The sequence below is a fragment of the Vidua chalybeata genome, chromosome 14 (genome assembly GCF_026979565.1).
Source record: "Vidua chalybeata isolate OUT-0048 chromosome 14, bVidCha1 merged haplotype, whole genome shotgun sequence".
Classification (NCBI taxonomy): domain Eukaryota; kingdom Metazoa; phylum Chordata; class Aves; order Passeriformes; family Viduidae; genus Vidua; species Vidua chalybeata.
This window is the reverse complement of record NC_071543.1, coordinates 13257597-13271619: the sequence shown is the minus strand read 5'-3', so window position 1 is coordinate 13271619 and position 14023 is coordinate 13257597. Positions and strand designations below refer to the sequence as shown.

At 48.0% G+C, this 14023-nt stretch overlaps 1 protein-coding gene across 6 annotated transcripts in view; it reads right to left on the bottom strand.

The window, feature by feature from the left end:
* Nucleotides 1–8815, bottom strand: part of FHL1 (four and a half LIM domains 1) — a 36400-nt gene extending 27585 nt beyond the window's left edge. For 2 of the 6 annotated variants that reach the window (XM_053955527.1, XM_053955528.1), the window contains exons 1-2: nt 8659–8815; nt 6887–7004 (exon numbers count right to left, since the gene is read on the bottom strand). In XM_053955527.1, coding sequence (XP_053811502.1) covers nt 6887–7004; nt 8659–8700 — 160 coding nt within the window. In that variant the 5' untranslated portion in view covers nt 8701–8815. The other 4 variants (XM_053955534.1, XM_053955535.1, XM_053955533.1 and 1 more) reach the window with 4 other exon arrangements.
* Between the last annotated feature and the right edge of the window lie 5208 nt (nt 8816–14023).

Below are 14023 nucleotides of genomic sequence, written 5' to 3'. Positions count from 1 at the left end.
CCCAATCCTAAAAACCTTCCTCAGCCAAAATTCCTCAGTGCACGTCAGAAACCAGCTGTAAAATCCCAGCCCTGAACTCCTTCCTCAGAGCCACAGTCCAAAATCTGAGCAACAGGCTTACTGCTGCACTGAGATCTGGAGGGTTTGGGGTTTTTTGCACTTGTGGTGCCAGCTCTGAAACACCTACCCACATTTTTCTTTTAGGTATTAGTCAAGAAGGAATTTTTACATACTGAGCTCCTTAAGGAAAAATTAGGAACTGGTTTGTATTCAAGAATGCTGTGTTTGGTAAAAAGAAGAAAAGGGTGTTGTCACTGAAGTATGTGGGTGCTTTTATCATTACAAAAGAAAGTTGAAGTTTCAAATCCATATTTGGTTGCTTGATCAGCTATTTGCTTTGTACATCATGGCTTAAGAATTTAATCAGTTTCCTTTTGGAAGTTTTTTTTGTTGTTGTTTTTAAAAAACACTCTTCCTCCTAAAATAGGGTAAAAGGCTATTTGGTAGGTGGATTGTTTTTTATAGTTTTCCCTGTTTCACATGGTAGATTTCAGTGGTTTAAAAAACAGTCACATCCCATTCTCAACCACAGACAGGCTCCTGCTTACACAACATGGACTGGACCAGAGTCCATGCATTTACTTATCTTTTGACCAATTACTAAAGAAAAGGTTAATGACAGAAACACCCAGCTTGCGAACACATGGGCAAATACAACTTCACTCAAGTGACTTCCCAAATCTATATTGATACAGGGGTGCAGCATTTGTACAAAGCTAAAGGTGTTTGCATTCACATGGGTGCAGCTGCAGGAACTTCTGCAACTGCCTGGTTTTCCATAATACAGAAAGAGGAAAGTGTGATAATTATTAGGTAAAAGCTTGCATTCCCATATTCCCCACGTCTGTTACTGCCAGCCTGCTCCCAGGATTGTTCCTCACATCACCTGAGAGCCCACAAAACAGCCTCTGCTTTAGTTATTTCCTCCCCAGCTCTCTTTAAAAGCCTCAGAGAGGCACATCTGATCACCTGCTCAGGAAAGCACGGAGCTGGCATCTCTTACACAACTCAGTACCACTGCAAATGCTCCCTAAGCACCAGTTCAACTTGGAAGCAAAGAGAAAAGTTGTATTTATACCCCAGTGTTCAAAGCAACCACCCTCCAGGAGGCAATATGCATATCAGAAAAAGAGGGTGTAAGAGAAATCAGAAGCAAGAATGTAGATAAATTCCATTTCCAAAACAACCCATAAAACAAGCAGTTTCTGAGGTTAACTCAGCGAACTACGGAGAAATTGCCTGCTGAAGTGTTCCAGAAGTACATTACACACCCACAGGCTTCCCACTCCCCATCCCTGCTCCCACAAACCCTTCTCCGGCAGAGCAGTCACAAGGCAGAGAAAAGACCAACACCAGCCCTGAAATCCAAAGATCTGCGAAGCGTGGGATGCCGAAACGCTCCTGCCCTGCTCGGCGAGACGATGCTCGAGAGGCAGAGAGGGAGGCATGTGCTTACTGCCTGCCGGAGAGCCCGGGAGTGCTGCGGGGCGGCCGCTGCCGGAGGAGAGGAGGGGAGGGATGGACCGAGCGCTGCGGGGCGGCCACGGGAGCGCTTTGGTCCCGGGCTGCGCTGGGGTGTCCAGCGGGAGAGACGCGGCTTCCACACTTATAGCAGGGAGGTGCATGGCCAAAAAAAAAAAAAAAAAAAAAAAAAAAGGTCCAACCCAGAGCACCGATTCTGCCTGGGGAGCAGCTGGAGGTGGGGAGCTCCTCCCAGGGTCACTGCACCATCCGTGGGGGGAAAACCCCAACCAGCGATGGCACTTTGCCAGCAGAGATGTTCCGAGCTCCCCACAACAGCACAGCGCTGTCATGGGAACCGTGGGATGCTGCAGGCTGGGAACAGCCCCATGCTCCAAAAAGTGCCAGCAGCTGCACTCCCAGACAAGGAAAATGAGGCACAAAGTCTTTGCAGGAGGATGCCTCGCCTGTCCTGTCCAAACAACCCTCTCTCAATGCTAAAGGCTTTCCTGGAAGCTCAGTTATACATCACCTTTGGGTTCACAGACAGAGTTTGCAGGACACGAAACGGACAGCAGGGATGTATTTCAAGTGAGGAGTCTGCAGGGAGGGAGGGGACCCAACTGAAGAGAGCACAGAAAAAAAATGCCAAAAGAGGAGCATTTTCTCCAAAGCAGACATGAAAAAAAGTACTGTCAGGTAGTAATTCATTCTTATTTTAAATAAATCTGCCTGCCTGTGCTGCGCCCCACCAGAAAAATATCACAACGTTCACATTTGTTTTCTTTTCTCCCTTTCTCCATCCCTTGTTCTTTTTCTGTTCTTCTGAGTTTATCCCACTTACTTCCATTCTTCTGCTATTGGACACATGGCCCAGCAAGAAACTAAGTTTGTTTTTCAACAAGAGGTGTTTGTGTTGGAGCTCTTGCTCTACAAACAGGCTTTTGTGGTGCCTTGGAGAGCCACCACAGAGCTCCTGACTAATAGCAGGAGAGCTGGTAGGTGTGCTGGACACAGCACCAGTATCCCTGGAAAGCAGATCATTATACTTGGGCCAAGGAATTTCTCTTTGTTAGTAAAACAAAAACATTGTGTAAGAGCAAACACACTCTTTATAAAAACATTCATATTTTCCTGTGTCTCTGTTCATTCAACAGGTAAGTCCCACAGATTCCTCCAGTAGTGCATCATCCACATTAGCAACACCCCTGGCAGGGACAAGAACACTGGGCTGCCCTGAGGCTCAAGGCTCAGGCCACCACCCCTTGCCAAGAACAACTTCAAGCATGCATAAAACACAGATGTGAAACAGCAACATCATTTATCACTATGGACTGGAGTTTACACTTGATTTTCAAAGGAATCCAAATACCCATTTCCAGCTCATTTTTCCAACAGCTCTCCCAGCAAGCATATAACTTACTCACCATTATGAGAGCTTTTCTCTAGTGCCTGTAACCAACCATCAGACCTACAAGAACATTAGCAGAACCCCCTGCCCCTCAGGTGTGAGGTTTGTTATGTGTTTGCAGATGCAGAGCTCCAGGATTCATGAGAAATTGCAGAGGTGAGACACATCAAGGACAGGACATCCAGACAGAGCATTCCCAGTTAGATAAATCAAGGCAAGAGCTCCAGGAGAAACCAGAGGTGTAGAGTGTGAGGATACAAAGATAAGCCAGGTGTTGCACAACTGTAGGAGAGCATCATTAGGGAAATTTAGCCTGCAGGCAGCTCCTGTGGGGTTTCTTCTTTCAAAAGAGGGAGCTCTCCTGCCTCTGGCCACAAACAGAAATAGGAGGAGAGAAGAGTGGGAAGGGTGCTGCTCCAGGGGCATCTGTACCAATGGATTCCCTTCCAGGACCAGCCATTGCCCCTGTCCCCACAGGGGTATCTGGGGACTAATCCTGCACCTCTGCAGGTGCATCTTGGAAGATCCCAGCCAGATGATGCATCCTGGAGAAGCACAAGTGCTCTCATAAGTGCCTGACAACAGGCACCTGCAGCCCACCAGCAGTGTAACAAGCATCCCAAATCTGCAGGGAATGTCTGCTATTTGGAGCCTCTTGTTTAATACTTATTTAAAGTATTAAATACTTTATAATCGTTATTTAAAGTATTAGATGCTTTCCACATACAACACAAACTGGAGATTTCATGGCCAAATCTTAAATACCAGCTACCATCAAAAGCAACTCCTAGGCAGCATCTCTGTCAGCTTAATAGAGTAGCAGCTAAATAATAAATTCATCTATTTAATGTGGTTCTCACTGGTTGCAGCAGAGCAGGCTGTTGTTTGAGTAATTCATTGCTCTCATTGGATTGCAGCTCAAGGCCTCATCCTGCAGTTGCTGCATCCTTTAGATCCCTGTTGCATTCACTACCCAGTCCCATGTGCACCATGCCACATCCAGAAAAAACAGCAAAATAAAGGTCTGCAAAGGCACGTGGCACAGAGCAAGTGCTTTACCCCATCTTCAGTATGGCTACTCCTGCCAGAAAGTGAGTGTGTGCAGGACCAGACCTTAAATCAGACCTTAAAATGACCAGTATACCTGACAGAGAAGAATTTAAGCCCTCCAAAGCCTGCACTCATTACAGCAGCAGCTTTATTCTTTTTGGAAAAGGGCACTGGATGATTTAGAGAGCAAGGACAGCACAAAACCAGAGTCAAGGAACAGGCAGTGGGGCACTGCCACATTACAGATACAGTAGAGCACTATAAAAATCTCTGCCAAAGCATCAGATTAAGCAAGAAAAAAGTGCAAGAATGACACAACTCATTGCAAAGGACTGAGTCAACTCTGAGTCAATCCCCTGCTACCACCAGTGCTTGCTAAGGAAGATAATCAATTACCCCGCAAATTGATTTTTGGCAAACACAGGAGATAAATCTAAAAAAGAAGGACTCCAATGATCCAACACATCCTTGACTAGTTATCCAAACAAAATGAACTATAAGCAGAAGCACTTAAAACCGAGTTGGTTGAATTACTCACACAAATCTATCTGCTAGGAAACTTTATTTGGAGATGGTAGAGCTTGCAAAGGGCGTGGGGAGGCTGCTCTACAGCCAAATGCTCTCCAAGAAAACCTAAGGGCAGGACACCCCCAAAGCCAAGGGCTCACCCCAGGGACCATCTGCACCAGTGAAGAAAAAGATGTGTTTTGGTTCATCCTTTGGCTCTTGTACTGGCTCCATAAAATCCCTCTGCAACCACAGAGGAGGAAACCCTTCCCCACCATGGGGCCTGGTTTTGGCAGGGAAAGGAAGCCAGTGCACCCTGGGGTGAGTCCATGCAGGATGCCCTTCACGTGTCCCACGGGTGGGTTTGTCTGTCCTGCTTCCCACATGCCAGGCTGGGGCTGGGTGTGACACATCCTATCCATGGTGTCCCCTAGTCAGGGCTGACAGCAGTGACAATCACCCTGTGTGAGATAGAGCTGCCCCACTCACCTGCCCGAGGTGGGACCCCATGGCCACAGAGAGCCACAGCAGCTCTTCACACCAGCAGAGACAATCTCCACACACAAACCCTCCAGAGCCCTCCTCTCCCAGGGAACCACTCAGCCCTTCCCTCAGCTGCAGGTGAAAATTATCACCAATCCCCCTCGTTAAAGTAATTACCAGTCATTATCCCCCCTCCTGCAAAGCAGCTGGGGAGGGCTCTTTTCCCCCTCCCCACAGTCCAAAGCAGCTGGGGAGGGCTCTTTTCCCCCTCCCCATAGTCCAGATCAGCTGGGGAGGGCTCTTCCCCCTTCCAAGTTGCAGTCTGAGGGATGCAGCTATTTTGGGTTTAAGGTACCATCACAAACCCTCTTGACTCCGTGTCCACACTGACTCCCCAGGGTCACTGCCCTGTAAATTCCCTAATTGACAGGCTCCATCCTCCTTTCACCACTCAGCCACCTGCTTTCACCAGCCTCTGAGAGCAGGAAGACTTCCCAGCAGAGGCAGCCACACAGGCTGGCTGCTCCTGTGACATCTATGTCCCTGACTGGGTAGAAGTCATCCATCCTGTTTTGGATGGGCTCATTTTCCACTGGAATATAAAGCATCTGTGGCTCACACTGGGCCTCCCAGCTGAAAGAACTATCATGTTGGAAAGCTGGTCCCCTGAGGTCCCAGTGGTGGCTCCCTCCTCAATCTGTCCTCTGACTTTTCCAAAGTTTTCAGCCCCAGGTGCACATCTTGCCCCACAGTGAGTCATTTCAAGAGATCTGAGAGAGAGGAAAAAGAAGAAAAGAAATAGAGAAAGAGATCCATCATTCTCCACGCCCTCAGCCATCCCACCATTCTGCTGCCCTGGGGGATAACTGCTGGCCAGATGGAGGCTCAGCCCTGCAGGCAGCTGGAACTCACCTGACACCAGCTAAACACCTCACAGCCATCAGCACAAAGTCTCCAGGCAGGCAAAGTAATGGAAAAGCTGAAACACTTCAGAGTCATTCCTCTCTGGGAGTAAGTAAGGGAGGGGTTACGGAAGGTTTGGAACAGTGTGGTTAAAACATCAGTGATGTAAAGCCTTTTCCATGGAGTTTAAATACATAACACCCTGCTTTCCACACTGATGCACAGAGAGCATCACAACCTGTTGGCCACACACCATGGGCTGGGATCCCCAGTGGGAGCAGCCAGGCTGCCAAAACACAGACATCTCTGTGCTTCTGCTGCAATTCTTCCTATCAGTGTGGTTTGGAAATCATACACATGCAAGGGAGTGAGGGCAAAATTGCTGAGGGGCATCAGTGGATTCTTCTTCATCACTGGTTAAGCAAACCAGAAAAGGACCAATTTGTCCTGGCCAAAAGTTGCACCACGGGAGGTTTAGACTGGATATTAGGAAATATTTCTCCATGCAAAGGGTGGTCAAACATTGGAACAGGCTGCCCAGGAAAGTGGTGGAACCCCTGTCCCTGGGAGAGTTCAAAAATCATGTAAATGTGGTGCTTAGAGACCTGGTTTAGAGCTGGGATTGGCAGTGCTGGGTTAATGGTGGGACTGGAGATGAGCTTTTCCCAGCCTTTATGATTCTATGATTCTTTTAATTTAGTGGGTAAAACAGCAAGCCACCAAAAAAAGGATTATGATTGTATTAGGTGACACACACAAGACTGCTCAGCTTTCCCCAATTTAGTATTAAAATATTTCTGTAGCATAGCCCTAAGATACCATCAGCAAACCTGGATCAACAGATCAAAGGAGACTTCCAAAAGCTGGACAATCACCTGCTGAGAGCCTGCTAGTGAATAAGCCCATGAGTAGTTACAGTGGCTGTGTTGTGACATCACTGCTACTCAGATTTTCCTGAGTGACACCAGAATCCGCACATGGAGAAGGGATCTAGCTAAAGATTGTTCCCACCTTTAAAAAGCAGCTGCAGGGATGGCTCATCTATCAGATTAAGAGGAGCAGCCGTGTCAGCCCTCTTGGTGTCCTTTGGCAGAGTCCAAAATGCTTCTCCCAGAACAAGTTGCTCCTTCTGTGCATGGAAAATTACAAAGGTGACTCCCATTTATAAAAGATGATGCACCAGAGCCCTGCAGGATTGGACCCATCTGTTGACTGTAGCAACGCCACATTTGTAAAAGGCAAGAGAAACTAAGGTTTCCAACTGTCTTTCCAGCAGCAATTTAAGTTTTCAAGGAATTTTGGCAGCAGTCACAGCTATTTATCTGCAGCCTGCAAGGGGCTATTCAAACACACCAGGTTTTCTGCCAAGGGTAGGGCTTGAGGTTTTCTGCTCTGTGGTTGTTTGAACTTCAGCATTTCCATCCACATTCATGTGCTGAGTCCTGGTGTTTTTCCTGCTGGATCACAAGCAGGGATGTGGGAGCAGCAGGCAGCTTGTGGCCCCACCTGGGCCCACATCCCTGGGACAGGGCAGCCCTGGGAGTGCCCAGCTCAGCCCCTGCAGCCCCACTCACCAACCTCATGGTCTGTGCAAACCTGAGCAGAGCCCACAAACTGCAGTGTGGGGAGCAGCCTGGCCAAAAAAACAGCTTTGCTCCTGCTCAACTACTGCTATCTCTAGAACTTTCCAGCCACCCTCTGCCGTAGTCAAGTAAATTTCCATTGACTTCAACAACTGCTGGGGCACAGTTTAAGTGTTTCCAGACTTTGGCCCTTCCAGCAAACACCTTGGCCAGACATTAAACAATAACAGGAATCCATCAAATATTTGAGTATTTGCATATGTCAAACAGATAAAATTTCAGAAGAGGTTTGGCTCTTGGTCCTTATCAGTTATCAATTCCTGGGTGGATACCTACTGAGAGAGATTTAACAAAGCTTTCTAAGAGCAATGAGGTAAAGAAATAGCAGTACAATATAAGGTTTTCCTTCAAACAGAGTAAAGGGATTTGTGATGATACATATTATAGACACGTGTATCTTTATCTTACCATACATAATTACCCTAATGTTGATCTTTTTCCTTACTGTGAGACTCACCAGGAGTTTCATGGTCCAGATTTAAAATGATGGCTTCCAGGCATCAAACCAAAATTAAGCTTCTTTATTAATTTTGGCTTTACATTTTAGTCTAAGAAAAAGATCATTCAATGTACCCACAGACTAAAAGTAAAATACATGTTTTAATAGCAGAGGAAGTTTTCAAACCATGACAAATTTCATTTTGCCTGAGTCTGCAGCTGAAATCAAATAAATTAAAAAGCTGAGGACCATGAAGAAACACATACAATTGGATTAGATCATTCCATGAAGATGAGAGACAACAGGCACAGAATGGGCTGGGGCTCACAGTGTTTACTGCAGCTCAGGGCACCAAAATTATATGCCCCATCATGGTACAAACTGCTAACTTGACTTGGGCAGGGTGACAACATCAGCCCTCAGGCAATACCTGCCTGGCTCCAGGGCTGCTGGGAATGCAGTGGACACCTCCAGAAAGGAGCAGTGGTGCTCAGTGCCTGCAGTCCCTGGTTTGTTCACCTGCCAGTGTGACCACGATGGAGGGGTTTGCTCAATGTGCCTCAGGTTCCTGTGGGTACACAGAGACATAAAAGCGTTTTTTGTTCCCCTCCTAGGGAGGCAAAGTTACGTGAAGGTTTAAAATGCAGGCTTTGCAACAACAGACAGGTAGTAAGAGAACAAGCTTTCAGACTCAGAATTACCCCATGGAGAAGATTCTGGTTCCAAAGCAGAGCTGGAGACATGGAACCACTGCAACAGACTCACACAAACCTCCTGTGCTGCCACAGCATCTTGCAGTCCGTGGGATGGGATGCAGGGTCACACCCCAGCCCCTCCAGCACCTGCCACCAGCGTGTCCTTGTCTCTCTGGATGCAAAGCCTCGAGCTGGGGAGTCTTAACAGCATGCTCTGCTGGCTCCTACATAGTGATTTTCTGTGACTCACAATTAATGCCAGTGAAATCATAGTTGGCATAGTTGGCATGTGAATCTGTGCAGAGGGTAAATTTGGTGTGCTCCAAGGTACCAACCTAAACAGCCCCTGTGGTGCCAGGGTTACACCAGGAGCCCAGTCAGGTCACTGTGGATAGGGGAGTGATGCTAGAGGCACAAAGTGGAGAAAGCAGCCACTTGCCCAAGGCTGTGGATGAGCTCTGTCCCAGGGCTGGAACTGAACACCAGCCCAGCTCACCACACCCAAGTGCCTCTGCAGAAAGCAAAGTCCTTTTTCTTTTACATAATGGCACTAGGAATTGTACTGCTCAGACCTGCACTGATGGTGATGTGGAAAAACCAGGTCACACCTTTCCACTTTTTTCTGCTTTCTCCTTGTGCCCAAAAGCACTGGCTAGATGAGCATTTTGAATTTCTGTATCAGATCAATTTTGCCTTTGCTGAAAAAATTGATTGTATTAAAATTATAAGACCATTGATGGAAAACTTAGTCACAAACAAGGTTGGGGTTTTTATTCTCTATGCCAAAGAAATCAAGGGAATGGTATCCCATTAAACTATATACTTCATGTTAGCTTCATACTTAGGCAAAAAGTAAACTTGTGCAAGATTTCCAGAGGCTTTGTTTCACAAACAAAAAAAGAAATAGTAATGGGAAAATTACAAACAATTTGGCACTAAGGAAATTATGAATGCAATTTCCTGAGCTCAGTGTGCTGAAGGAGCTGCAGTAAATAGCTGTCAGGCAGCTTTCTCCAACAAAAGATTTTAGATTTGATACCCAGCTGTGAAGGAGATTTGTCTGTGCTGGACTTTTGTTCTCTTTCCAGTCAGATAGGATTTTCAACTGGCTTAGTTTAGCTGGCACAAAGGGAGCATGGGTGTGTTGCCTTTGGTTTAAACTAAATTTTCTGGGAATCATCTCTTAAGTAAAAATGACAGAGCTCACTTCTTTGCTGAGTTCTGCTGAAGAAAAGTGACTTAACGATGATTTGAAGTCAAACTCAGAGACCCTAGAGAAAGATCTTACATATGCATGGCTACAGAGAAGGTGTCTTCCTGCCACTTCCAAACTGAAATAAATCTCTTTAGTAAAAGCAGATTGGGATTCTTTTTCCCCTCAGCAGCTAAAGTGAGAGTTAGGAACAGAAGAAGAAACTGAACCAACAGCAGGGAAAAATATTTGGCATTAGATATTCTGGATCTGAGGAAGAACATGAAAATTGTGCTCAGACTACTTAGATTTTGATTTTTAAAACAACCCCCTGCCATGAGGGGTGACAGAGGCATGTCCCAAGATAAAAAGGGCTCTGGGGTGCTGCACGTTCCCTTTGCACCTCCCTCACACAAACGTGAGCTGGTCAGTGAAAAATGCTGCCATTTGGGGGGCTGGTGAGTGCCCCACGTGCCTCTCCCCTCTGCTGGCTGGGTGCAGGTGCAGGTGCAGGTGGGTGCAGTGGGTGCTGCTGTGATGTGGCAGCAGAGCCAGAACCAGCTCTGGCTGCAGGAAGGGTCACTCGGAGTCCTGGGCACTGCCCCTGGCTCCCTGCAGAGAGGATCCTGCCCCTGCCAGTGTCCTTGGCAACCCAGAGCCACAAACACCCAGTGGTAGGAGCCAGGAGGGACAGAGGGATTGGCCAAATACGAAACCTGGTAACTGGCTATAAATATTTACACCGCAGCTTTACCCGTTCTGCTGCATCAGAGGCTCGGCGGCCACGGAGTGCAGGTATCAACTGTGCTGCTTGTGCTGCTCCAGGGCTTCCATCACCTCCACGCAGTGTCCTGAGCCAGATCCACTCCTGGGGAGGCCACTGGATGCTCCTTTTCCTAGCCTGAGGAGCCAGTGCATCCTTCTCTGACGGTGGTGTATCCACAGCAGAAGTTTTGCCCCTGCTCCCGGGACAGCCCAGCCAGCTCTGCACACAGAACTGCTCCAGCACCAGCCAGGCAGGACTGCCTGGCCCAGCTGGGCTCTTCTCCCCAGAGCAATGGAATTCAGTCTTGCCAGCACTGCCGAGGCCAAATGCCAGCTCCAGAATCTCAAACTGAGTATCTGTAAAGCCAGGATGATCCATTTTTTCCAGGGAGTTTTTTCACTCAACCCCTACACCCTTGTCACGAGCACCATCAGTCTATTATCAGCTCTCTCATCGAGCACAGATTGCAGCTGAAGCAACAAGTCTCTGATGGAGCTGAGTTTAGGAATGTCACAGTACCACAGGCCTGGCTTCTCTCTAGCAGGACAATAGCCCTGAGCCCTCTTAGGCATCTGACTGGAACTGAGGTATTTTATCTACAGCAAATATCTCAGCAACAGAGCTCCAGCCCGTGCAGAGCAGAAAACAATAACAAGACAAATTTGTTTGCCTTTTGTAAGAATTTGCACATTTTTGTGTGAGCAGCAGACACAGGTCTGGGGTCCCAGGGTGGAAAACATATTCCAGACATACCCTGTGCATTTTCAGAACTGTGTCACCTGAGCTGGCCATCAGAGGAATCCTTGATTTTGAACTTTGAGAAATGCAAATAGTGACCTCAGACCACTCAGACATTATTTAACTAAAGAGCTTTAGGATGTTCAGGGCTATTTCAAAGCTAAAAACTAATGGCAGAGTACACGGAGAAGGGAAGAAATTTGTATTAAACCTGGTCCATCTGTCACTCACATACACAGACATTTCCAATTCTCTCTTATTGCAGATGTCAAAAGCTCCAGAACCTGGGAGAATTCACATAACACACAAAGCACCAGTGATTAATATTAACTACCTGAGAAAAGGGAAAAGCAACCAATGCTGCATCTCTTGTTCTCTTTTCTCTTGTACCTCTGGGAATTCTAAGAGTGAGCTGTATCACAGAAGAGCAGATTCAGCCATCCATCATCAAAGGGTGCAGAGGAGATACTTCAAGGCACTGCAGGGAATGAGGATGCTGTGAGGATGTGGAGACCTGCTGTCCTTGGCTGGTTTCAAGGTCATACTCCTGGAGCTACTACCCAGAAAAGGTACATTTTGGTTCACACCAGTGCTGAGAGGAGGGAGGGCAAGAGAAAAAATCTTTGCTGCTGTCTCAGCCCAGGCACATTTACATTGCCAAGTGTTTCCATGCTCAGCCAGTTGATGCCTTCCTATTCTCAAAGCATCCTTTGCCCTGCAGTGCCTGCCCTGCCCAGCACAGCACCTGTGTGGGTAGGCTGGCATAACTGCCCTGGCTGCTGCAGGTGGAAGGGCTGACACGCTGTACAGAACAGACAGCTTTAATTTATGCACATTTTTAATCTTTTTCCACATTCCTGGGAGCTTATGCACACAGGAAAGGGAGCAATGTTCACACATATCCTTAAAAGTAGCCATGACCACACTCTTGTGGAACATGCAGGCTTGGGAGATTGCAACCATATATGGGCTCCTTGGGGCTGGAGCATCCCTGGGAGGAGGACAGCTGGTGGAATTTCCTATGAAAGGACAATTAATAAAGATCCAATCCTTTTGTGTATACACATGTCTAAATATTGGAGAACAGATTCAAGGCTTTGCTACCCCAGAATCCTGAACCTTTCAGGACTCCTGCACTCATTAAGAGATTTGTAGCCTCTGACCCAGGTTCCAAGAGCAGGGACTGTGAGGGCTGGAGATAGGAAAAGCACCAAGAGGGGCTGTTTAAGGACTGCAAGGCCCAAAGGAACATGCTCCAGAGCCCCTGCTCCCCAAACATGCTTCTGAGAGCAGACCTCCAGCAGCACTGAGCAGTGACAGGCTGGAATTCTGCTTTCCCTGCTTGAGCTCTCCAGTCACAGCCTCACCCTGACACCTCACCTCTGCAGCATCCTGAGACTTTGCTTTTCTTCTTATCTGCGGTCCAGGAGCTCTCAGGGACACCAGAGCCACTCCCTGCTTGGCCATGGCAGGGCCAGGGCTCCAGGAGCCACTGTCCCCAGCACTGCCCCTGCCAGCAAGGTGCAAAGCAGCTGCTGGGGTCAGCGTGGCTGCAGGCACCAGGTGTGCTGCACGTGCCTTTGGGATAAATGAGACACACATTGCTCCCAGCTGAGTGGGGGAGGTGGAAAGCAGGGGGCACACACAGGCCTTGTGCTGGGCAGTGTTGCTACGCCTGCACTGGCCACAGAGAGTACACAAACACTCCCAGTCCCTGGGGTCCCTCACCAGCTTGGCAGATTTTGTTAGGGTTGTCAGCAAGGACATCATTGCTCCGTTTCCATATTACTTGCCTCGTCTTCCAATTATTCTCCAAGCACAGACACATGTGGCCAAAAGTGGTTTTTGCAATTTACTGTTGTGAGATTATATTTGGGCCCACTGGCATCTGAGAGGCACTTCCACCCCCACCTCCTCTCTTCACCTCACCAAGAAGTTTCCTCCACAAAACTCCCCACACCTGGTGAGAAGGACTCTTTTGGAGTTTTTGTCCTCGTGCAGGCAGCCACAATGACCACAAATTGGCTGCAGATGCCAGCAAAGCCTAGTGCCAGGAATGGCCCAGGTGATGTGAGACACACACCTGTGAGACATGGGGAGCTCGTGGGGGAAGGTGCCTTTGTGAACTCAGTGCTGGAGGGAGGGTTTGAACCAGCTCTGAGATGCATCAGCAGCTCGTCTCTCACCAAAACTCATCCTGCAGACAGCTTGTGGCCACTGGCCTTAAACTCCTCATTCTGAAAGCTTAGTAGGGAAAAAATGGCCAACAAGAAGCTGGGCTTAAAGGGGAAAACAAGGCAGAGGGGAGATGTCTGTGAGCACCTCCATCCTCCCAGGGGTTTGAGAAGGTGGTGGCTCCCGCAGGGGGCTCAGGGTGTCAGAGCAGTCGGTGTTGCAACAGGGTCTCCTCTCCTTTGTGCTGATAAGGACCCAGCTGGACGGTGCCTGAGGTGTGGTGAGCCCTGCAGGGCAGTGGAGGGTCTCTGGAGCTGGGTGGGCTGGGCTCTGATGGCCAGGATCTGCAGGGACACAGCGGTGATGGACAACTGCTGTCCTTTCCAATATTGCCATCTAGAGGACCCAGCAAGGACCAGAGCTCCTTGCAGGCCATGATGAGATAAGGAAGAGGAATGAAAGCCTTGCTTTTTTAAAATTTTACCTCATATAAATGCTAC